The sequence below is a fragment of the Lethenteron reissneri genome, chromosome 21 (assembly GCF_015708825.2).
Source record: "Lethenteron reissneri isolate LAM-NWPU_2019-01 chromosome 21, ASM1570882v1, whole genome shotgun sequence".
In the NCBI taxonomy this organism is placed as follows: Eukaryota; Metazoa; Chordata; class Hyperoartia; order Petromyzontiformes; family Petromyzontidae; genus Lethenteron; species Lethenteron reissneri.
The window spans coordinates 2636522-2662833 of NC_083799.1; the positions used below are offsets into that span (position 1 = coordinate 2636522).

Below are 26312 nucleotides of genomic sequence, written 5' to 3' on the forward strand. Positions count from 1 at the left end.
TACTTTCGGTTAAATGAAGTAGAATAATAAATACAGTTGAATTATGGGACATTGAACTATCATACGGTTTTTTTTGTTAGATCGCGTAAATATATGTGTTGTTAAACCCGCCACCACCCGACACAGCCAACTGGTAAAGTTTGTCACGTACACAGAACATGCCAAATCGTTACTAGTACAGCACACCAGTGTGCTGGAGAGCCAAGTCACAACATTTACAACTTGCTTTTTGCCCGTCCATTGCAGTAAATCTGAAACTTGCAAGCGAAAAGCAGACTGCGATGTGATATTAATTGCATCCAGTCGTGTGCAATTTGTAAGGGCGCGGTGACACGGATCTATTTCATTTCAAGGTTATAATCCCTTGTTCATCATGACGTCCTTTTTACTTCGATGTCTCAACAGCGTTACGGAGACCGCGTGACGTGGGGGTTCTGCCTTTGTAGTGAGGGTTGTGAGTTGACGCCCAGGAGGGGGGAGGAGGCGTCTCGGCCCCCCCATGTGGAGTGATGTCAGCCGCTAATTATTATGAATGGGGGGGGATGTCCATTTGGAGTAACGTCACCTGCTCATGATTATTAATGAGGGAGGGTGCTTAATGTGGAATGTCATCTGCTCATGATTATTAATGAGGGGGGGGTGTCCATTTGGAGGACGTCACCTGCTCATGATTATTAATGAGGGGGGCTGTTCGATGTTGAGTGACGTCACCTGCTCATGATTATTAATGAGGAGGGATAGGGGGGGTGTCCATTTGGAGGACGTCACCTGCTCATGATTATTAATGAAGGGAGCTGGTCGATGTGGAGTGACGTCACGAGCGTTAAGGACATTCCTGGGTGATTATAGTAGGTATCTGAGTACGACGTTTAGCCAATAATTACAACTAGCTTCATCAGGCGACAGCCAGATTTGTGGAGAAATCCTCCTGTTTCGTTCCTTAAATCGAGGGGTAGATGTGATGACGTCACTTGGGTGCTCTTCTTGCGCGAAATGCGGCGGGGGGGGGGGGGGTTAATGATTGCATATAAATGACATTGGGTATCCTTTGCCGCGTGGGTTATTTTTATGTTAATCAACGAACATTATGCATGCTCATTATGCAAGTCAATTGTTCTTGTACTTCCTGTCGATTGTGTCTACTAAAATAGCCGTAACAACGGTAATCCCTATTGAAGTATGGTGGCCTGTATAGGCATGCATTTAAACAATGTATTATTTGATTATTTGTTTCCAAGCAGCACTAAGTCTGTAGCTATCCGAACGGTTAAAATTAAAATTTTCTCTCAATTTCGATAGATTATAAAATTAGTCTTGGCCAGTTGTAACTAGTTTTGCACAGAACTTCAACATTATCAAAATCAATTGAGTGTCCTTGTTGGCACGCGTATTCTGTCATTGGCGACAATTGTATTTGGAAGTATTTAATATTTATTTAGTGTTATTTTCGGCTCGTGCTTATCAACCGTCCTGTTTGCTCAACATAGCATTTGCCACAAGTGCAATTAATCCGGTACTCACTGCTAAATCCCACAAAATGGTACTTATATTACTGACCCAGAAAGCATGATGGATTGGGTCAAACTTCAATTGCGATTTTAACTTATGGCCTTTTGATTGCAGAATGAGCACTCTTAACCACAACCCCACTTACCCAGCTCATCACACACGGATGCACCTACCTTGTACATGCATACACGCATTGCTACTCTCTACACAATGCATAGTACAGTAGTCAATTTAATACAACTGGCAGGTGTAAGTTTATACATAGTTTTTATTAATTAACGTATGATGTGAAACACGCATACTGTACCGCACTTCATAAATGACCTCGCGTTGACAGTGGCCACCCATAGAACAGGAACACTGCGCTTGTCCAGACCTTATAAATGCCGCAATGACGTTTTATTGTAGTGTGGCAATTGACATTGGAGGCCGCACAGCAACAACGGTGTGACCAGAGTCACTCTCCGGGCAGCGCTCTCATACAGCATGTGGGCTCTGAGAAGACTTCACTAATTAAATTCACAATCCATCTCCCGCAACAATGGCACGGTTAATGCATTACAGATGCAGCCTTCCTGCATTTTGTTGCAGTGATTGTTAATCCCATTCCCTCAATAATGTTTGACCGGCTGGCCAGGGCATGTGGTTTCTGCCAGCCCCGCTGCACTAACTCCCAATTCATTAGCGGGACGAAGATTATTATTTTTTCCATTGGTGAGTTTGTAGCACACACTACATTTTTATTCGATTAATTCTAACACGTGTGGGCCACTTTGTAACAATTTACTCTGAATCCTTATTCATCAGAAAACCTGGGGATGTACGCCAGGAAACTTTTAAGTGAATATATTGCACTGAGCATGATCAATTACATCTTCAATCAGGCCAGTCTGTTACCGATCTAAAGGAACACCATTGCACGTGTGGCACCTACGAGCATTAATGCAACGCGTACATATAACAGCCCCTGAGCCAATCCACTTCAGGATGAGGGCATCCCATCCCCTCACTTGTCTGAGTATTGGGGGATGTTTGACCGTACTTTACCTCGCGGCTGGTAGACGGCAGGGAACGTATACATGATAGCATCGAAGTATAGTACAGCAATGGAATTTGCTGTACTGCCCTCTGCCCCCAACCACGTTTTCCCACAGACTATAACAACCTGTCATACCGGGTGGTGTGATCCTCTCCAGGCTTAAACCTGCTTAGCTGCTGAGATTTCACAAGATCGGGCGCATCCCGGGTGATTTGTGCACGGCAATAATGCAACGTCCGCCGACTAGAATCACAAGCAGGTATGGCAAATGAATGTTGGCATAACCTCGCAGGAGAGGTCGACGTGTATCAGCTTACAATGCACGTAACCAGGAACATGGCTTGTGACTTACAGTCAGAGGCAAGTCACAGTCATCTGTCTTCCTTGTCAATCTCAGCCGTGAAAATGCGTCGCAGACTAAACCAATCACTTGTAACTATAAATATCTTTCAGCTTCGATGCAGTGGTTGTTAACGATGACAGTGACAAGGCTTGAGCACGAGCGCTACCGCCAGCACAGGTCCTCCACGCTGATGAAGGCAGCAAGCTCTTAAAAACTAGTGAACTAAACTAGAAAAAACTAAACTATTTTTCATTTTACCAGGTAAGACCCGCTGAGCTATATATAGCTCTTTTACAGAAGCGACCTGGCCACAAATGATAGGCCAATGAAGTGGCTTACCATGTGGAAATTTATAGCAGGCAAATATTTTAAACGCATGTTTCTAAATGTGGAGGGAAAAACGGGAGGATCCGGTGAAAAATCCACGCGACTGCGGGGAGAGAGACGTGCAAACTCCAAACAGACAGGTTTCAGAATTGAACTCACGACCTCCTGTATACCAGGCCAGGTAGTTGCCATCTCGCTACCCCAGCACAAGTGAGCAGTAAGATCATATATGTAGTTGGCATATTATGCTTCTTATCTAGTAATTATTTAAGAAAAGAACAGCCAATTGTCTATTTAAAGCTGTTTTTTTTAATACCAATTGAAACTTGTTAATTAGTCGGAGGAAGCCCATGCAAAGCAGCTTGATAAGACGATGGCGGAAGACTCAATGGTGCCACTCTCCACGCCTAATCCCCCCCCCCCCTCGCCTCTCTCTCAAAGGCTCGGCTTGACGGGAAAAAGATGGCATGCTCGGAATACAACAACTTTTCGGTAATTATTTGGCCAGAGGCAACAAAGCCTTTGGTGTCTACCACAATTACATATACATTACTTTCTTTGGTTATCCAACTTCCTCCCACATGCAAAATAATAAGTCATAAATCAAAGATCCAAATGTGGGGCCCTAATAAAAATTTGTCTTGAGGCTAATAGAGTCTTCTCGGAATTCATGCAATGGTGCTGAGGCCGAACCGGTGAATCCGTTACTTGAAGGTACCGAGTTCAAATCCAAATCAAAGGTGAATAGAATGATAACATAAGTAATTGGTTCCTGCCATAGCACTGTGGAATTTCCATCAGAATCAGAAGCACCAAGGGATATTAGTTATGTCCCTGGCTTGGTTGGGCAAGGACACGCTTTGCTTTTATTACGCTCGCCAACACATTGCACACTCAATCTCACCCATGCCTTTTCACCGCCAACAGCTTGCATGTGTATCCCTGATGAATCCACGGTGAGCCGGGCTTTAGCGTTGACAAACTTAGACACTGGCAAACTTCCCTGCGGCGAAGAGCCGATGGAGTTGGTGTGCGATGTTTAGGTGTCTGGGGGAAGGGACGATCAAAATTCCTTTGTACGTGCTTTGGCGGAGCGGCTTAAGCAACGTTTGAGCGATGCAACTGACGTGAGATGCCCGCGTGTTGCCTGACCTGTACGACGAGTTTTCACGGGAGCGGTGCAGTGAAGGGATTTTGTTGCAAATTGCCGGTGTGGAAAAAAGAGAATATAAAAGTAGCCCTATGGTCCATGGACAAGTCTCTGCGGGTTAAAAACAGAAATCGCTACACTTCATATTTGATCAAAGAGTTATCACGGGCACGGTTACAAGAAATAAAACACAAAAAAACAAATCAATGGATTTGGAAAGCCGCTGAAAGTTAGTCCTGAAGGATGGCATAAAGCACAGCACAGCAGCAATCTGTCAAGTACAGAAAAATCAGATTACCTGCTGTAACTAATGAATCAAAAGAGGCGAGCGTAAACCTTGGCCCTCAAGCTAAGCACTACTTCCTGGCACTTTGTAACCCAAGAAGTGCGCATGTGTAGGAACTTGACTGCAAATGGAAATGGCTGACTGGAACTGTCAGGCCTGTCACTGTGGCCGTCTTTATCTGCTAATGCTCAAAAGGGGTTGGACAAAGACGCCTATTCACCCTTATCTCGCTCGATGTGCACCTTCGGCGCAAAATGAAAAGGTGCAGACGTCAGATTGCGTTTGGAAGAGGAGTAATGATTGTACTTATAAATGTATGAGTGCTTCTCGCGCTGGCTCCCCACTGGTACAGCTTCAATCACATACATTTCTCTCCAACTTCATGCCTAAATTATGCAATTTTGTAGCGAAGAATTTTTCACACCTCTTAGTGCATGAGGGAAAGGCATGCGCGTAGCCAATTTAGTAGGTAATTTAAAACTACATAAGTACAGAATATTGTTGAAATTACTCTAATCAGCACTAAGTGGTAATGAACCACAAATGCTTGGTGATTAGATTAGTTGGCAAATGGATTCTTACACTTTGTGAGATAAAAGGTCATTGTTATGCATCTGCACTGCAAGGTTAATGCAATGGCATTCTTTATGATTTGTGAAATGTGGTAAATTTACTGAAAAAAGTAGCGTGGCAGAGGCTAAGTGTGACAATGAAAGCACGTTCCTCGCCGCTTCTCCACTCACACGGTAATTAAACTCTTGTAGCTTCAGCGATCTTGAAAAATAATGAGCCAGGTTATGTAGAACAAAAATAACAATTGCTGCGTTTTTCCTTCGCTGGAGAGAAAAAACAATGAGGTAAATTTGACCAAAAATTTGGAAGACCAAAAAAAGATACCGTGCTTTTATTGTTGCTTCACATGCTACATTCAACCCATAAGCTGAATATCATACACAGTTGCTTAGATTATGTTCATTGCAGCTAAGCATGGGCACATGTTTATTTCGTAAGTTTAGTAATATATTATTTGGGTCTTTCGATGAAGTCACGTAGATAGGTTCAAAAATAATAAAATAATATAAAAACTACGACGTTTCGGTCGCAACACAAGCGACCGACATCAGATGGAAAAAAGGGAGGAAGCCACTAAAGGCCAGCTGTTTTAAAGGTTTAAAATGGGCGTAGCCCAAGCGTTCTGGTAAACAAGCGGAGATAGTTATGTTAATAGGGTAGACAAAAGGGGAGAACCCACTAAAGGCAAAACAAGCGGAGATGGCTATGTTAATAGGGTAGACGCATGTAATTAACAACTTGTGGTACGCCTAATGCAGGGGCGACACCGCAGGAACTGGAATTGCTTGTCCCATCTTTAGTCAAATAAAACTAACATCGGAAGGTGACAAGATGGAAACATCACAGCTATATATGAATTAAACTGGTTTATAACGTCCTTCCAATGATTGCTGAGTTTGCACCCATCCTCTCGGTTGAAATTGTGGCTGTATATATGGATGGCTTCATGAACGAATCTTTTTTGATAGCCAGTGGGCTTGCAAAGTACCTTCGTCGTAGAATAAATCTATTTCGTGTGAGCTAACCGCATTAAAACAATGATCAGCCACAGCTGAAGTGTTGGTCCTCCCGTGTTTCAAATCTGCATTATGCTCACGAACACGGTCCGAGACATGTCGCTTAGTTTCCCCAATGTAACCACTGCCACAGACACAGCTTAGTTTGTAGATGCCGGGGTATTGCATGTCATGGATCTTATCCTTCACAGATGGGATCAGATCACGAATTTTATGCACTGTGTTAAATCGAACCTGGATCTTGTGTTTGCTCATTATTTTGGAAATATTTTTGGTGACCCCTGCTATGTATGGCAAGGTGATGGTTTTGATTGGATCCTCAAATGGTTCTTTCCCAAAGGTTGGGGTGATAGCTTTATGGATTGTGTAGTCTGAATATCCATTCGTCTTGAGAGCTTGGTGCACGTGTTTCAGTTCACTGGCTAGGTGACGATGATCGGAGATACATCGAGCTCTATGGTGTAGAGTTTTGATGAGGGAATGGGATGGATGGTGGTGGGAGTCAGGTTATAGGTAGGCATCAGTATGGGTTGCTTTCCTGCAGACAGAGTGGCCCATTGAGCCATCTGGTCTCTTTTCGATTAGAATATCCAAGAATGGTAGCTTGCCATCCTTTTCCACCTCCATGGTGAATTTTATGGCTGGGTGTATGGAATTGATGTGGTTGAGGAATTGGTTCAGAGCTGGCAGGCCATGTGGCCAGATGACGAACGTGTCATCTCCGTACCTCTTCCACAAGGAAGGACGTAGAGTGGATGCCTGGATGGCGTCTCTCTCAAATGTTTCCATGAAAACATTGGCTACAACCGGAGATAAGGGAGAACCCATTGGGGTACCTTCAACTTGTTTGTAGAATGTTCCATTCCAGGTGAAGTATGTATTGGTGAGGCAGTGTCTCACCAGGGTCTGTACATCAGGATTCAAACCTTGTTAGACCAAATCTTCAATGATTGCAATGGTGTCGGGTACAGGAACTTTGGTGAACAAAGAAACAACATCGAAACTAACGAGCAAACAACCTGCAGACAGTTAGATGTCCTTAATTAACGATACCAAGTGAGCTGAGCTAAGTACAGATGAGGTGATCTTACCAGTGAATGGCTGCAAGGTCTCAGACAGAAATCGGGCCAGTTTGTAGGTGGGTGAGTCAATGGTGGAGACGATGGGACGAAGAGGTATACCTTCATGGATTTTTGGTAAGCCATACAATCTGGGTGGTCTAGCAGCAGAGGGTTTTAAGGAAACCCACTTGGTTTGTTCAATGAATGAAACCGAATCAGTGATCATACTGTTGTTTTTTGTAACGAGGCTGTTGGTGGGATCTCTTTTAATTTTGGTATAGCTGCCATTATTAAGTAGGTCCTGAATTTTGTTATTGTATGTGGTTTTGTCCAGGATGACAGTAGCATTGCCCTTGTCAGCTGAGAGGATGACTATGTCATCTTCTTTTTTAGTTGAGAAAGCTCAAAACACTCATCCTTACTGATCGGTGTCTTCGCGTTTTTGAGGATTGCAGCGATTTCCGATCTTGCCACATCTGCACCGATGTGTCCCAAACCCTTAAGGACTACATCGACCTGGACAATGATATTATTCACTGGGATGTGTTTAGGGGTGACTGTGAAGTTCAACCCTTTAGCCAGAACCGATTTTAGGCCATTGGAAATTGGACTATTATTCAGATTAATAACAACCTTGTCAACGTCTAACTTTTTAACGTGTGGATCTGGCTTCTTCTTGGAAAGGAGGTTGAACTTCGAAATCAGGTTATCTTTACATTTAGCTGACATTGTAGCAGCTGACGAGACTGTCATGTTATCTACATGTTCCCAATCAGATGTAGACATTATTTCTGTCAATGTTAAGTGTGATTTCAAGAGTGTCTTGTCCACATGATCCAGTTCAATTCGGAGCACAGTGGCGGCTCCTGCAAAATCTCTCAGGGGGGGCAAATGTCTGGATGATTGATAAGGATAAGGTCCACCCATGCAATGGATACATTAACAGCTTAAGCATGTAAAGGCAACTTCACTACTTTAATATTAATGAAAAATAAAGTGACTCTTACGATACATCTTGTTTGTTTCTATACTCACTATTAAAACAAACCACTCAAGTTTATTTTATTAAAGATTCCACTAGGTGGCCACAAATTATATTGTTGGATGAAACGTGCTTACGTATGATGACGTAAGCACGTATGATGACGTAAGCACGTTAGGGCGAGCCCTCCCGGAAGCCATAGAGAACGCATTGGAGCGCCCCCCGGTCGAAAAAAAACATCTTTGAATGTAAGTCTATGGGGCCACTCGGGGCGATTCTCAACCGGAGTGAAATCGCCCAAAAAGAGGCAGTACTCCACAGAACGTGACATGACGCTGATTGGACTATATCCAGAGGCTGCAGTGACGGCTAGCGTGACTCTGTGGTTCAATGACATTGGTGGTGCGTCGCCCAATCGCCCTAATGAAGAAACCGCCCCTGTCGGAGCAATCTAATTCTCTCTTAGATCAGGGCCAAGCCTGCCCTGAACAAGATTCGTTTAGCATTAGAAGATGTGATAGCAGCAAATGTCAGTGTAAAGGAGATCGGTATTACCTTAGTGTCACGGCATCTCTTCAGATATGTGAGTGACTCGATCAGATGAAACTTCCTGTCTCCAAGTTTGTTAAAAGATCTTCCCATCTCGAAGTTTGTTCAAGGATCACTTCATTGTAGGATAATGAGATGGTGATGGCTCGAGGAGGCCTTCATCCAGAAGTGGCTGATGATGAATGATAATGGATGTTACGCCTGGCAAATAATCATGCAATTAGCTACTGTGTAGCATTGAACAGTCAAATTTTAGATTCTGCAGGCCCCCTAAAAAGCTGAAAACCAAACTGAAACATTCTGGCAATGAAGGACATTGTTTTCCTCAACTTCCTCTTCAAACTCGTGTTGAGGCAAATGAGCAGCGTGAAGACGTGAAATGGCCTCGACAGCAGGCCTACTCCTGCACGTATCTGCTCGCACGATGGTGGTGACAATCTCCGCTCATACGCATGGAAAATTCCGATTGTCTTAAAAAAATGAACCTGTTATGCTCTCAAATTATCATGATAGCGTACCAAATACATAATGCTCTCAGCATACGGCAGAGAGTGAGAAAGCTCACTGGCCAGCCTTAAGTGAGGCTCTTTAACTTTGTGCGCATGTCTGTCGTGCAAAGGAGAGCAGCCAAGGGAGGATGCAGAAGGCGGCGTTTTTGGCACTGCCTGCACGCCTGTGCACATTCGGCCCTGAGCGACGGCGGTGGTGGCACTGTGGTTGTCCACTCTCCAACCCTGAGGGGGCAATTAAAATGGCACTACGTATAGCTCAATTAGTACTGACTGAGCACGGCAAAAGGGGAAAAGGAAATGTATGCAAGTTGTACAAATTAAAACAAGAGCTATGTGGTAATCTACACGGAACTGCCACATTGCTTACGCAAGCAGCAATTAAAAGTTCCCGGCAAAAGAGCAAAGAGGCCAAGCCCAAAGGATACAGCAAACTAACAATTCGCCAGGGATCTTTTATTCATTGCTGGGAGTTGCTACTTTTGATACAAGTCCCGTTTGGAGAAAAAGATACAACAGGGAGGCTCAGAGAAAGGTGAAGACATATCAAGGGTTTGCCACCAAAAGAACGAAGGTGAGCTCTGTCCTTCCAGATGTCAACGTAGCAGGCATACGGGATATCGGCAGCAACACCTATGATCAGTTTTCAGAGGGATGTTACAATGCAAAGTGTCTACCAACCGAACCCATGCTCTTCCCAAATTACACTGCTGGCCTCTTGTGTACCCCAAACACAATGTTGTGGTCTAAAGCATCTCTATCCATCAAGCTCCTGGTTTCCCAAAGAACATTTCAAATACAGGAGCAGTCACAGTATAATGCAAACACCACAAACCAGAAAAGATTCTGATTTTCTATTGAGAAGTGTCCATTATTTCGTCGTTATCTAAACAATGTAATCTATTTTTAGTGACATCGCGGATGTCACTGTGTGGTGCCGGCCCTAGAGGGGCACGGCGTGCGATGTACTCACATCGCGGATATCACGTATGTAGCAACATCGTGAATGTCACTGAGTAATGCCGGCTCTAGCGAGGCACGGCGTGCGATGCATTGTCATCGCGGACACCCCGTAGGTGGGTGTAGTACCAGCCCTAGAGGGGGTTCGGTGAGCGCTGGGATAGCGCTCAGTGGCACCACGCGTGGCGTGCAGTGCCGACTCCTACAGGAGGGAGTGTGAGAGTGTCAGCCATGGGATTAGGTTACCCTAGGCCATGGCACTCTGGTTGACCCTGAAAGGTGACATGTAAGATCTACACAGGGGCCCCAGGTGACCCCCCCCCCCCCAGGCTAGGGGTGATCACGTGTCAGGGTGAGATCCTACGGGAATAGTCGAGAAACGACAAGAGGCTTCTCGAAGGTGGTCGTGGCCAAGGGCAGGGCCAGCCACGACCCAGGAGCATATAAACCGGGGTCCCCACAGAGACCGGGCTTCAGCGTTGCTGTCATCTGAAGATCTACGATCTACGTCCAAGAAGTCACCAACACGTGGACGAGGACCCGAGCCAGGGTCCTGTCCGTTGTAGCTACTCCCAGTAACTAGCGTAGTTAGCCGGGTGGTCCACCGCCCCAGGTTGTCTGGTAAAGGGGCAGTAACCCGTTTGTGTTAATGTGTTGGTGTTAATAACTATGTGTTGCCTCCGAGAAGTACGTCTGCGACTCAGTTGAATCCACTACATATTTATATTTCACAGTTCCATGTAAAAAAAATAAACAGGGCAAATAAGAGATGTTAATTAATAATAATCACCAGCGAATGTGTACACTCTGTTTAACAGTAGTTATCATATCATGCATAATAAACAAAGCACAAAGATCCCCAAAATAGTTATCTTATAAAAGAAAAAGGGGCACGTGCCATTAGCAATTATTATCAGGACTGGCACGATGAGGGTAGCGGTGGGGGGATATTGCCAACACCATTCTCGATCATCCTTACCTCCCCCAGCACTAATGCTTTGGTACGCACCAGGTACTCATTTAAACCCAAGTTAACCCACGATAGGACCAGAACCAATTTAGATGCCACTCGCTACTCAAATTAGCCGTGGCCGGAAATCAAACTCAGTTCGGCCGGTTCATAGCGTGGTGCGCTGACTTCTGCGGCATCACTCGCCAGGCACAGATAAAACAACACACACATGCAAACTCGCAAACGTTCACTTAAATTACACGTGAATGTATATATATTTAACTTCTTTCGCACCGTACGTAGCCAACCGCGCTAATCGGAGGTGCTGTGCATTCATTGGTGCTGTGTTTTCCCTCACCTCGAAACTTGTCAGCAAGAAAGTACCAGAGTTTTGAGGACTTAAACGGCACTGCTCTCGATCATCAAGAGTGGCTCGATTAGCAAGTGTGTAGGTGAGAGTCCATTCCACCCCTCGCTTGCAAACGCCACATCCCATCAGCCGTCAGATACTCTAATACCCTCTTGGCCTTCATTCCAATTTTTCTGTGGTCTGCTGCACACGACTCTCGCATCATCACCACAACGCCCAACCCCCGGCGGCACACCACCACCACCCTCGAGAAAAGTGAACTCTGCTTTCTCTCCCATTTACTCCTCACCTCGCTGGGCGGAGAAATACCTTGCATGCGGAAGCTTGTGTCAGCGGAGAGAAGAGATGGGGGCGCAGTGTGCGGTGGTGGAGGGGGGGGGGGCTGGTGGGGAAGTTATGCTGATGCAGCCCGAGGTGAACATGTCATTATCTCTTTTCACCAAGCGTAAAAGGCAAGAATTACGGTTTAAGCTCTCCCTTCCATTCATTCATTCCGGTTACCTTCCGTGCCAAGGAACGCCCTAGGCCTTCAATCCTTTATGATATTCGCATCACACGCTAAGGCAAGTGTAATCCAAACTTTTATTTTAATCATTGACATTTCTCGGGTCATATTTCGATTTAAAGCTTTCGTGACTGCAGGGATTCATCTTCTTGGTTCTTTCGGTAAAGTCACGGAGAAGGGAGATAATAAAATAATAAAAATAAAACATAATAAAATACAATTCTCACGACGTTTCGGCCACAACGCAAGCAGCCGTCCTCAGGTGAAGAACAGGTCTGTCGGAAAGACAGCGTCTGAATGAACACCGCCAAGCTTGGCAGCGTATATTTAAGCTGGGTTAGGGGTCATGTTTATACCCACATCCTTTTTATTTCTCACCAAAACACAACAAAGCACCTTTTTCACAATGGACGTGTAAACACTGCAGTAACACGGGTCTTCTTTAAAAAAAAAAAATCAAAAAGTGTGCTTATTATAAGAATAGGGTTTACAGAGCCAACCGCGCTAATCGGAGGTGCTGTGCATTCATTGGTGCTATGTTTTCCCTCAACTCGAAACTTGTCAGAAAGAAAGTACCAGAGTGCCGAGGACTTAAAAGGCACTGCGCCCGATCATCAAGAGTGGCTCGATTAGCAAGTGTGTCGGTTGAAGGTCCATTCCACCGCCTCCTTGCGAACAAACCACAGCAGGTGTTAAGATGTTCAAACGCCTGTTTTATTGCCAGAAACGGTGAAAACCTATTAATCTAGATTTGAAGTTTTCGTGACTGCAGGGATCCATACTCTTTGGTTCTTTTGGTAAAGTCACAGAGGTAGAAAATAAAAAATAAAATTTAATTGCTTTCACGTAGGTATAAAATAAAATAAATTATTTTATTGATTTAATTTATTTTATTTTATACCTACGTGACTTTACCTGAAAGAACCAAAGCGTATGAAAACCTATTCTTACACTTTGATACTGCCAAGAAAGGTCCCATGTTGTAGCTGCTCAAGTATGATGATTGTTAAAAACAATAGTCTGCCTGTACAGGTACTCACTTTGTAGTTGGCTAAATGAAATGGTTTCGACAGTGCTGTCTTATGAATTAAGGATCGCAAAATCCTTATCTCTGATTATGAACCTGTAATAGCAGTGAAATGAATATCCACATTTCTATGCTAAGGACCAATCTACCCCTAGGACATTAACTCCCATTTATAATTTATTGACCTAACTGAAGGATGGGCTGAGTCGACTGCAAGCCACAATTTGAACTCACAAGTCGCTGATTGTAGATAGAGTATTCTGCCACAGCATCAACTACATGGATATATATGTATGTAATAAACAAATATATATGCAAATATGTACATAATTAGAATTGACAGCCGTTTGTAAATAAAATCAAGTGCACGGGTATTTGACCATACTTCCCCACGCTTGTTAGTGCCGGTTGGTAAAGATATTACTGACCACTGATGTTAGCCGTGACTGAGCATTGAATCAGGTTCATGTAACAGCAGAACCACTATTCCCCCATGTACAAATACATAGTGTACAAATATATATTTTTTTATACAATGGAGCTTTTTTTATTGTCAACTACAATCAGTCCATTTCCGTATGTATCCCACATCAGGGAATACATTTTCGAAATGAGGCATAACTCAGTGTGACCACAACAAACACTACAATACTTGGGTCAATGTAAACTGATATTGGTGACAAAAACGTTGTGAATCAACAATAATGCGAATTTAAACGTTTCATGGACCGAGCAATTAATTTGATTTGGATAACATCATCCAAAATAATAGTTTTAAATGGACCATTTATGTACACCGTGGATCCTGTGAATTCAACGGCACAATATAATATACTCTTCTTGCGTGATGTTATGTGCGAGATTAAAAAAATAACTGAATTGCTGGGCTTTACCGCGACAGTGTAAGAGGGAGCAGCTCAGTGTGTGTGTATGTACACCATCGCATCTAAGAAGGGATTGATTTTTAAAATTATATATTTCGCAACATCATGATAAAAATCACAAATTGTGACTCTTTCTTGTGGATGTTTTTTTTTAATGCAGCATTATTTAATTCTAAAATTTTGCCCGTCCTAGGACGGAAGCTGTAATATTTACGAAAAAATTGAGCAGAGTATAATTGTATCTTGTGTAAATTTAATGGCAGTGAACCTTGCACGAAAGAATGTCATCAAACACCACACTGAATTTCACTGTAGCACTGTATTAACGGCGGTGAATTTTACACAAAACGATGTCATCAAACACTTCACTGAATTTTACTGTAGTATTGTATTAATGGCAGTGAATCTTGCACAAACTTTGTCATAAAACACCTCACTTTATGTCACTGTAGCACTTTATTTAACTGATCTTCAATTAGCCCTTTGCCCATCCTAGGACGGAAGCTGTAATATTAAAGATGTACATTTACCTTTTCTTGTGTGATTGTACATTTTTTTAGGAGTTGTTTCACGTAAATATATTTTTCATAACTTAAAAAATGAAACCTCGGTATACGATATTTTGTGTGAATCTCTTGTACTTTATTAATGGCAGTGATTCTTGCACAAAACTATGTCATAAAACACCTCACTTCATGTCACTGTAGCACTGCATTTAACTCGCCTTCAAATAGTCCAAAATCACTGCTCTGATACTTTACTTTCTTCTGCTTTCGCTCGATGAGGTTGTAATCAATTTGAATTCGATGCAATGTCTGGAAAATCACGGAGAAATGTATATATTTTTATAATATTTTAGAAGCAAAAATGAGACTTACCTTTTGTTTCAAGTGCTGAAGAAATAGATAAAGACACCAAATACACTTTGTTGCTGCGTATAATTATTTATTTGATTACCTTTCAATAAAGAAACGTCAAATTGAAAGCGAATTTGCATTAAAAAAAAATTTCGCTCGACCTACGGGAGTGTAAAAATCCACCCGCTCATGAATATTAATGAGGGGGGGGGCTCTTTAGCAGTGACGTCACTGTGCTGCGTAGATTTTTTTTGACCGTCACTTTCTGTATAAAGAAACGTGATATTTGAAGCGAATTTGCGAAATAAACATATCTTTCCACTCGACCTTCCGCGTGAGTGTTAAAATCCACCCGCTCATAATTATTATATTATTAATTACGGGGGGGGGGGGGCATGTGGAGTGACGTCACGCGCGTTACACACATTTCTGGGCTATTCTAATGTAGTAATGTATGACCGACAGAAGAACGGGGGGGGGGGCGGTGGAAAAAATCTAGTTAACCGTCAAAGGCACGGGGTCAGCACATCGTGAACCCTGGCAAGCCTGACCTTATATGCAGAGAAGCCACGGGAGCCGGCAGCACGAAAGCAAATCTCCTGACACGATGTCAAATATTACACTCTGTGGTGCAGGCCACACGCACGCTGACCCCATTTACGCTTTTGGTGGCGGTGACATTTTGATGGTCTTCACGGGGCGTTTGTTTCCACATGTGGCCGCGCGTGGCATCCACGCCATCCTCGGTCATGGCAAGGTCACGGCCCGGGCTGTTTTATTGCAAGCCGCAGCAATCTCTTTTGGAAGCCTGCAGCCGTGTTTTCATTTTTCAGCCGCACTCAAATATTGACACTGTGCGGATGCAGCGCTGACAGTGCCTTTTTGACACGCGCCAGGTCCTTCACCAGTCATGTGTCGTTTTTAAACGTTTGTTTTGATTGAGTGTGAAACACAGTCAACGGGTGAGTGATCTGCGATTGACAGTAAAATGGCGAAGGGGTAAATACACGACGGAGCCCACTACTTCTAACGGTGAAGGATCGCGTGCCTCCTCCGAGCCGACGTGGCTCAAGGCAGCCTCCGTCACTCGTCACAGCGTACGCTTGGACACGGCCGGTCTAATAACCACACAAGGGTTGATTTAATTGCAGGGGGGGAAACTACAACTTAGTTATTGTGTGGTCACCGGCAGCTTCCCGCGTATAAAGTTATGAGCATTGACTTGTATTCATCATCGGCTACGAACTCGCACACGTTTAAATGCTGCCTTATGATAAAGCAAACATAGGAGGAGATGCGCTCTCATTGTGTATTGTGTTATTCGAGACGAATCTGCATTAAAATTGAGAGCGCACATCATTTGTAGCCAATGCAAATGCAGAGGCTTTTATCCGTTTAGCGGCACAGCCTGTAGTAACTGTGCATTTTGTGCGCAGTGGGTTTTAGTTACTGCCAGAGGTGTGGACTCGAGTCATGTGACTTGGACTCGAGTCAGACTCGAGTCATGAATTTGATGACTTGAGACTCGACTTGGACTTGCATAACAATGACTTTGTCCCACCTCTGAGGTGTGGACTCGAGTCATGTGACTTGGACTCGAGTCAGACTCGAGTCATGAATTTGATGACTTGAGACTCGACTTGGACTTGCATAACAATGACTTTGTCCCACCTCTGAGGTGTGGACTCGAGTCATGTGACTTGGACTCGAGTCAGACTCGAGTCATGAATTTGATGACTTGAGACTCGACTTGGACTTGCATAACAATGACTTTGTCCCACCTCTGAGGTGTGGACTCGAGTCATGTGACTTGGACTCGAGTCAGACTCGAGTCATGAATTTGATGACTTGAGACTCGACTTGGACTTGCATAACAATGACTTTGTCCCACCTCTGAGGTGTGGACTCGAGTCATGTGACTTGGACTCGAGTCAGACTCGAGTCATGAATTTGATGACTTGAGACTCGACTTGGACTTGCATAACAATGACTTTGTCCCACCTCTGAGGTGTGGACTCGAGTCATGTGACTTGGACTCGAGTCAGACTCGAGTCATGAATTTGATGACTTGAGACTCGACTTGGACTTGCATAACAATGACTTTGTCCCACCTCTGGTTACTGCTGCCCTTGTTAAGGGAGAGGAAGGGAAGCTGTGAACATCCTATAGGGCACTACTCCGCGACACACACTCCCTCGTTTCTGCTCTATAATTATCCAATTCAATGTGAGCGATTATGCAAAATGGCACCAGCGTCTTCACGAGCGCTGTCTGAATACACTCACATTCGGTCGTGGTAGGCTGCCAAAATAAGAATCATAAAAAAGACACGTTACTAAAAAAGTGAATGAAAATTCCTTATTAGGGAAATCACTGTAACCACTCTCCTTCTCCATTAACTGCTGGAGGCCTTCACCCTCTGGGTGCCGATTATGTCCTGGAGTTGAAGCAATTAATTGTCCCAAAGAACTAATTTTGTTTCGAAATAACTATTGTAGTTAATGGAGTTTTCAGCGTGAAGCACTAACATGTACACTGGTGGAACATTAGCTTGTTTGCCGCTGATGACAGTGATTGTGCTCATTGATGTATGAGTAATAGCCTCAAATTCCTACTGGATTGTTTACTCAATTAGCGGCAAATGTTTTTTTATTTATCCAGTAACATGCAATTACAAGAGACCCACCGTGCAATAAATGTCAAACAGAAAATGGCTGTAATTTATCGAAATTATTCAATTGTAATCATAACTGTGTGACAGGACGCCGTGGTGGATTTGCCACTCACCACGGCAAGTGTCCGAAAAAATTAGAGGTGATGGTGACCAGGGTAAATCGGCATACAAAGTGGAACTCGTCTAGAACCAATCGCTTGTTGGTCCAGACTTGTACCTTGTGATCGCCACCGGTTTCAAACCCTGGCCCATACCACCTGGATTATATTTATCTCCATTTAATCCATCTTGGGATGTAATGGTTTGTGTATGGTGTGCTCCCTTGCCTGATTTCCGAGTGATTTCCGCAATGCTATCACTTTATGCAAGGCTGTCAAATACAATCTTTTCATTCATTCACGCAATACTCACCAACTGCTATATTTTAAATGGTATAACAGGTCGCACGCCCATTCTCCAGATGTAAGCGCCTCTCATTTTCCTTTATGCATGGAGATCTCGTTGGGTCTCAATGGTCTTCTTCAGGAAGCTCCTGAAATGGGATTTTTTCCCCCCAATTCCTCATCCTCTTAACTGGAATGCCTGAATAATGTGCATTTACACAAACAGCCAATACTCAATCACACACACACAGTCAGGCGAGCAACCCACTCACTGTACTGCCATCTACAGGCCAGCTCATAATCCGGCAGGAATATGTATCTCAGACACGATGACCTCTCAGTGTTCCACGAACCCCACCTCCAAAGCAGCGGGTTAGAGGTGTTCATCATCGCCACTTAAGCCGTGCATTTCCACGTTGTTTCAGAGTAGAGAACGTGACCCATGCTGCTGCCCAAGCCTCGTCGCGTCACGTACCGGCATGGCATGCTGCACCGCAGCATAGCTGTATCCGGCGTGCGGAGCCGGGTGGTAGTAGGGCGCCGGGTAGATCCGGGGGCTTCGAGCCAGGGCAAAGCGGCTCCAGCCGGGGGGCTCGGCCCCCCAGTGCGTGGCAAACGCAGGGCTCGTGGCTGCCGCCTGAGGTTTGCTGCCCCCGTACACTCGCATGTGGCCGCCCATCTGTAGGTGACAGCGAGTGGGGTATCACACGCGCACAGCTCAGCTAGAGGCAACATACAGCAGCCAGGGAATGTTGTGAGAAAGTCTGCGAATGAGACACTGCACTACATGTTGGTGCAATTTACATTCACTCAGCCCACTGTTCACCCTCTTATGAACGGAGGCCTCCCCAGGCCTTTCCAAGATGGAGGTTTTGTGACCATAATTCACCACACTGGTTAGTGCGACTTGGTGAAATGGATGGCCAGGGTTGGCTCAGATACCATTCGCTACCGATGTTGGCCGTGCCCTGGATTCAAACTCAGGCCAATGGGTTGTTTGTAGTAGCACAGCGTGCTAACCACTGCACCATCGCTCTATCCATCCAAATTAGTATGAATAGACCTGTTAATATAATAACACTGTGTAACACAATTTTTGTTCCTGGATAGTAAGTTTTATTTCCTAATTACTTATGCCTAAAAAGTATAGAAAATGTCTATTATTCCCCACAAACTTTGCTTTTGTGACCAGGACAGTGATATTTTGAAATTTACCTATTTTAAGTGAGAAAACGGGCAAATATGAGACTTTTCGTTCTCATTAAGTCAGAAAAAAAACAACATGAATCAAAATTAACATGTATTTATACTAAAGTAATACAAAAATGACTACAAAAGATTTAGAAGTGAGTAGTTTATCGAGATTTACGATTATACTGTAAATAAATTTCATGAATCAGCCCCAAATGTGGTCTCCCATTATGTTCTCGTTATATTGTCCTTAGTAGCGGCGTTCAAAGTCCAGTATATCATGGTGTAAGCGCTCGCTTTGCTCCTCTGAATACGCTCCCATGTTCCCCTTTGAATTTATCAATATGAGCATCACGGATATGCACTTTGAGGGACATCATATAGCCCATTGTGTCGTTGTTCTTCACCAGTCTCAACCAGTTCCACATAGTTTTCGACCTTTAGATTTTTTTAGTAAGCCACGAACCACTGCGACAAAGCTGTTCCAAACCGCTTTCTCCTTCCTAGTGAGCTTCTTGGGGAATTCATTGCACTCCAGGATATTCTTTATCTGTGGTCCAACGAAGACACCGGCTTTGACCTTTCCTCAGATAGCTTCGGGAAGAAGTCTTGAATGTGCTTGAAGGCTGCCGACTCCTTATCTACAGGTCTGACAAATTGTTTCACAAGGCTCAATCTGATGTATAGTGGTGGCATCAGCACCTTCCGGGGGTCCACCAGTTGCTCCCACTTGAGGTTGTTCCTCCCCACAAAGAACTCGGTCTGCTGTGGGCAGTCCCACCCGTGGTAGTGCGCCTTGGTGTCCCTGCTGTCTCAAAAGCAAAGATAGCAGGGAAACTTGGTAAAACCACCTTGGAGACCCATCAGGAATGCCACCATTTTTAAGTATCCGATTACCTCCCAGCCATACTCATCATACTTTAAGGCATCCAGCAAGGTCTTGATGCTGCTAATTCTCTTTGAGGTGCACCGAGTGAGCCAGGGGAAGAGACGGATACTTGTTACCATTATAGAGCAGCATGGCTTTGAGGTTCCTGGATGAGCTGTCAATGAAGAGGCGCCACTCATTCTGGTTACAGGCGATTCCGATTGCCTCGAACAGACTGGTCACATTGTGGCAGAAGCAGAGGCCATCTTGATGGATAAAGAAGCTGCAAAAAGGTTGATGATGCTTCCACTGATCTGCGACTTGCACACTTTCATACAACATGTTTCACTGCTTGAGCCTAGACATCAAAAGCGTGGCATTGGACTTGGTGAAACCAAGATCTCTGATCAAGTCATTGAGGTCTTTTTGGTTGGGGTAGTATGGGTTTCTCTCCTCAGCTCTCCACCTCTGAAATTTTCATCTGGATCTACAACGTCTTCCTCGCTTTTGTACAGAGTACTTTTTTGCTCTTGTCTTGATAAATTGGCCGCAGCCATAACAAAATGCATCTGCCAGATGCTTGCAGCCTCTTGATGCCATCTCAGAAAAATGCAGATATGTATCCACTTAGGCAGCTGGAACCAAATTGAATTGGTGGGCTTAAGGCCATTGTATTTATACTACTATTTATATTACTGGAAAGATCTAGAATGTTCTAGAAGTTACTCCAAGTTTACTCAGCACTGAATCTATCTGGAATGTTCTGGAAAATTGGTAAATTTCAAATTTTCACTCTCCTGGTCACAAAATCAAAGCTTGTGGGGTATAATAGCCATTTTCTGTACTTTTGAGGCATAAGCAATTAGGAAATAACACTTACTAACCCAGGAAAGAAAAAAAAAGAAAAAAAATGTGTTACACTGTGTAATCTAATGCAACAACTTATATAACAACTTAGTTACATGGATGTGGTTGCAAATGCGCTTAACCTCCCATTCTCTAAACTCTTTGTTTAATGGCAATTGTTGCCAAGTCATCAATTCCCAAGGAGGAGCGTTACCTGATCACACAAAGGACGTCAAAAGCATCAAGACTTTATAGGCTACCAAAGATTCTCAAACCTGATGTCCCATTAAGACCCATACTTAGTGCAATCGACAATGCCACATACAAATTGGTAGGACCTCTTCATTCATTTAAAACACTGAACATCTCATAAATATAATTAAAGATATTAACCTTAACTCTAATGATATTCTCGTAAGTTTTGATGTGATCTCTCTATTCAGGAGGTTCTGGTAATGAACACAGGTTTAGCCAAATATATCTCAAGACTAGCTGACCACTGTCTAAAGAACACCTATTTCTTGTGGAAAGGTGATTCTATAATCAAAAGGAAGGAGCAGCAATGGGCTCTCATTTGTCTCTTGTGATTGCGAATTTGTACATGGAAGATTTTGAAGCAATAGCTACAAGTACACTAAACCCCTCTGCTTGGTTTAGATACGTGGATGACACATTGGTGGTCTGACCACACGGAAAAGATACACTTAACGAATTTAGAAATCAATCTCAACTCGCAAACCCCGTCCATCCAGTTCACCATGGAAATGGAAGCTAACATAACTCTTTCATTTCTGGATATTCTGCTTGGGCGCAATTGAAATAGTAAAAGAACACACAGCATTTGCCGAAATAAAATTCACACTGATGTTTATCAGAATGCAGAGTCGCATCACCCCACACAGAAATCCTCTCTCATCAAGATGATCATACATCGAGCTAAGAAAGTGTCAGATGGTCATCGTCTGAGAAGTGAAATTAAACATGTTAAAGGAGCGCTGCAATTGAACTGTTACAATGATGCACAAATCAACTGGGTACTGAATGCCAAAACCAAATCAAATCATACCAGTGTTGAAACTGGCCAAATAATTAAAACTATTAAAATAACTGATAAACTAGCCAGATTTTTGGAAAAACAAACATCCAAGTCAGATTTGGCACGGTACATAAAATACATAAATTAATATCTGGTACAAAATATGTATAATCGAAGCTATCAACAGAATGTGATTAATTGCTCTTGTGGCAAATGCTATGTTGGGCAGACAGGCGGAATGATCAGCACGAGACTAAATGAACACCAAAGGAGCATTAAATACTCCCAAATACAACTCCCAAATACAACATGCGTGCCAACAAGGACACTCAATTGATTTTGATACTCAATTGATTTTGATAATGTTAAAGGTCTGTGCAAAACTAGTTACTACTGGTCAAGACGAATTAGAGAATAAAACCGAAATTGAGAGAAATAAAATTCATTTTAACTGTTCGGATAGCTACAGGCTTAGTGCTGCTTGGAAGCGAATCATCAAATAATACATTGTTTAAATGCATGCCTATACAGGCCACCATACTTCAATAGGGATTACCGTTGCTACGGCTATTTTAGTACACACAATCAACAGGAAGTACAAGAACAATTGACTTACATAATGCGCATGCATAATGTTCGTTGAATAACATAAAAATAACCCAAACGACAATGGATTCTCAATGTAATTTATATGCATTCATTAATCCCCCCCCCCCCCCGCCGCATTTCGCGCAAGAAGAGCACACAATTGACGTCATCACATCTACCCCTCGATTTAAGGAACGAAACAGGAAGACTTTTCCACAAATCTGGCTGTCGCCCGATGAAGCTAATTGTAATTACTGGCGAAACGTCGTACTCAGATTGTTAATGTGCTGTACTGCTAACGATTTGACATGTTCTATTTACGTGACAAACCTTTCTAATTGGCTGTCGGGTGGTGGCGGGTTTAACGACACATTTATATTCACGCGATATAACCTATTGTTTAACCCCTATATCATAACAACATCACAACAACAAACAAAATACATCGCGCGTTCCAATGCACATGCACAATGGTGTGCAGGCACACACAGGATGGCACCACTTGTTAGGCAGCTGATATGCACAGCAATGGGACAAACAATACCAAGTTAACGTTGCAGCGTGGCAACACAAAGGAGCGTTGAGACTTTTCCCAATTTAGTTTCTTTTTAGTAATAGACAGAAACATCTTACTGCAATTATCATCATCATTAACACTGCCTCAAAAGATCCACAGTACCGAGGCCTAAAGAAAAAATCTGTTACGAGGCCATGTTAATGACTACAACAGGAATGTGCTTTTGGTTTAAGAAAATGAGCAGTTTGTTGACATAAAAAGCACAATTAATTAAACCTCCACAATTGAATATAAGCTGTGCTACCGTGAACGAAAACTGAACAAAGCGTCTATTTGAAAGAAAGTATAGTAAAAGCAATCCCAGCTGCACAAGTATGCAGCAAGGCTTAACATTTTGGTTCAAGTTCAAGTTTGAGAGCTCCCTTCATGGTTACTGCTGTATAATTAAACACTTTATCACCACAGCAGGAGCTAATTCTGTTTTTTTTCCATCATTTGAGTAATGGCTTTGTACAGGAGCTGATTTTGTCGGTGACGGTTCATCATTGTTGCGTCTTTAATTAACCTTGTGCGATAACTGATAAGCCAGTCACGGCTTTCACACCAGAGTAACAAGCCAGTCAGTAATGCAGATGCAAACAATCGCTATGTGCCAGCGTGACAGCAGGATGGATTAGTGCTGGGGAAAAAAATCCGAGAGAATTAAATTATACGCGATGCTACGTTTCAGCAAACGGGCCTCTTCCAGGTGCCGCTTGCATGGTGCAGGAAATCCCAGAGGGAACGGCGGGGCAGCTTGTATCGCAGAGTGACACATTGACAGCTGTTGGTCCAAACCAAAGAAGCGGTAGTTTCGTTCTCCACGGACCAAAGGGCCGCCCTGCCCATATGTAGATTCGTACATTACCATGCCTGCAGCAAGCCTTGTTATTGGCATGGAGACACATTTATTGCTTTTCCAGACATATTTCAGAATTATGCATTACTGCCCCACATCCAAAAAAGGCCATAATTCCTGAAGCATTACTGGGTTTTTTTTTTAAACAGAGCAGAACAGTGGAATATTGCAAAAGCAAATAATCTTACACTGAAAAGCATTTTTTGCCTCATATCAAAGTGCTAGTGTGTGTGTATCCAGTTTATTAATTTTGTCATGGAAAAAACAATGTATCGCTGCCAACCTGCCTCTGCTGTGACTGCGGGCAGGTGAGGAGTCAGAGTTCTTTGATGCATTAACTCTCTCACACATTAACTCTCTCACACATGGATTTTGAATGCTTTAGCAGCACTGTACTTACAGTTATCAAACTTTTATTATTAAAGCCTTCAGCTGTACAAAATAATAATCTGTACCTTTGATTGACTATTTTGTCATAAAGTTTTGTTTTGCTGTGTTTATAATATGTCATGTCTTTGTGAATCCTTCATGCGTCAAGGGAGTCCATGATGAGATCACCCAGAAAGTGCCCGATTCTCGTGAGATCTCAGAAGCTAAGCAAAGCTGAGCCTGGACAGCGCTTTGATGGACCACCTGCCACGGATGGCAGGTTGTCATAGGCGGCTATGGTACTATGTGGTGGGCAGAAAGAGGGCACCGCAAGAAAGTCCACTGGTGTACTTTATGTGCTCCTCCGTGTATGCGCCCCCACCTTCGCCAACCCACACTGACCAGCATGACAACGTATGGTCAAAAAACCTCGATGGCCTGCACGGCGTGAGAAGGCCAGTCGTGGATTAACAAAAAGGCTGAAAATGGACATGTATCAAGGAAACTGTCAACTGGGTCTCGATACTCTGTGTCAGAAGGACCCTACTGAGGCTATTTGACCAAGTCCGTTATTCAGTATTTTTTTGTTATCACATCCAAACTCACACCAATTGCTCCAACGCCTCCCTTCCCTTCAAGGCCAAGGCAACCTGCCAGTGACAAAGAGCAGTGTATGTGTCTGCTGTAAAAGGCAAGTTAGGAGGCCAAGGCAAACAGTGTCCCCTCTCCCTGCACTTTACAAAGTAAGCAGACCCATTCACACTCCACACACACACACGTCGCCCTGCAAAACCATATGCACTGGTTGTTCACACGCAGAAGAAAAAAAACACCAGATTTAATTTGGAACAATTCAACATTCCTGGCACGTTTTAGAAACCTCAGCTTACTTTGGCTATAACATTGGAGCCGATTCTAGAGTCCCTTCCCTTTATGCATAAAAAATTGTACAGCAGATAGGCGCGTGTCTGTAAGTGCATACCAAATAGAGTTCCGCATATTCTAGAGATAAAGTTTTGAGAGTAGGAAAACGTAATGCAATCAAAAGCTGTACCAACCCAATAGTAGGCCTGTGATGAAGCCCTGTATTTATATGCCAATCATACAAAATACTGGGGGCAACTAAATTCAAATACAGTGTCAAGCACAATTTTAAAATCTTTTCCAAAAGTTTTATGATTTCCCCTCTTACACGGTCCGCATGCGGAAATTTATAACACATTTACCAGATGGCATCAACTAAATAAGAATGATAACGGAAGTCATCAGAAGGGGAAAGTAGAACTGGATTGAACACACTCGACGAGGGGATGGTCTGATGAAGGATATTATAAAATGAAGAAGTGAAGGGAAAAGAAGGAGAGGAAGGCCAAGGTGTGGGATGTTGGACGCGTTGAGGAAAGGGTCGTCTGTGAAAATGAAGAAGACGGCAGAGAAACGAGGAGGGAGAGGATGGGAGCCAAGGAGCAGAAGAACAAGAAGAACGTAATGTACATGTACATGTATTATTGTGATTATTATTGGGAAAACCTGTCTGAAACATAGTTGGCAGTCAAATAAAATACTTATGGCTCTCCACTAATTTGACCACAAAAAAGTGAGCTTTTATTTTTACGTTACTCTGGGTGTACCTTACGTGACCAACCGCCCTAATCGGAGGTGCGGGGGAAGTACAACAAACTAAGCAACAATAGCAGTCTCTAAGGAAATGAGTTTTCAAACTAGATTTAAAAGTGCATAGCTCGAGTGGCTTCCTAATATCGGAAGGAAGAGCGTTCCAGATGGCCACAGCAGCGCATCTGAAAGTGTGCAATGCAGTGACCGTCTTTGTTCGATCGCTAGCCAAAAGCAGCAAAGGACCAACGGCCACCTCCCAGACGTTATGTCTGTCGCCCTTAGGCCACCTGATCCCTTCGTGTCAGTAAGCAGGGTTGAGCCTTGAGAGTGCTGTAGATAGTGAAGTATGGTCCAAGATAACCCCCATAATCCACATGACATGGGTCGGAACTCATCCAGCAGTTGATGGAGAACAAAAGGGATATT

General features: G+C 43.5%; 1 protein-coding gene across 7 annotated transcripts in view; it reads right to left on the reverse strand.

Annotated features, from left to right (window-relative positions):
* The window catches only part of LOC133345038 (RNA-binding motif, single-stranded-interacting protein 1-like), a 288223-nt gene that overhangs the window by 211787 nt on the left and 50124 nt on the right, over window positions 1-26312 (reverse strand). For 6 of the 7 annotated variants that reach the window (XM_061555419.1, XM_061555421.1, XM_061555423.1 and 3 more), the window contains one exon: window positions 18432-18635. In XM_061555419.1, coding sequence (XP_061411403.1) covers window positions 18432-18635 — 204 coding nt within the window. Of the gene's footprint in view, window positions 1-18431; window positions 18636-19849; window positions 20595-26312 lie in introns of those variants that run through there. The other variant, XM_061555425.1, reaches the window with a different exon arrangement.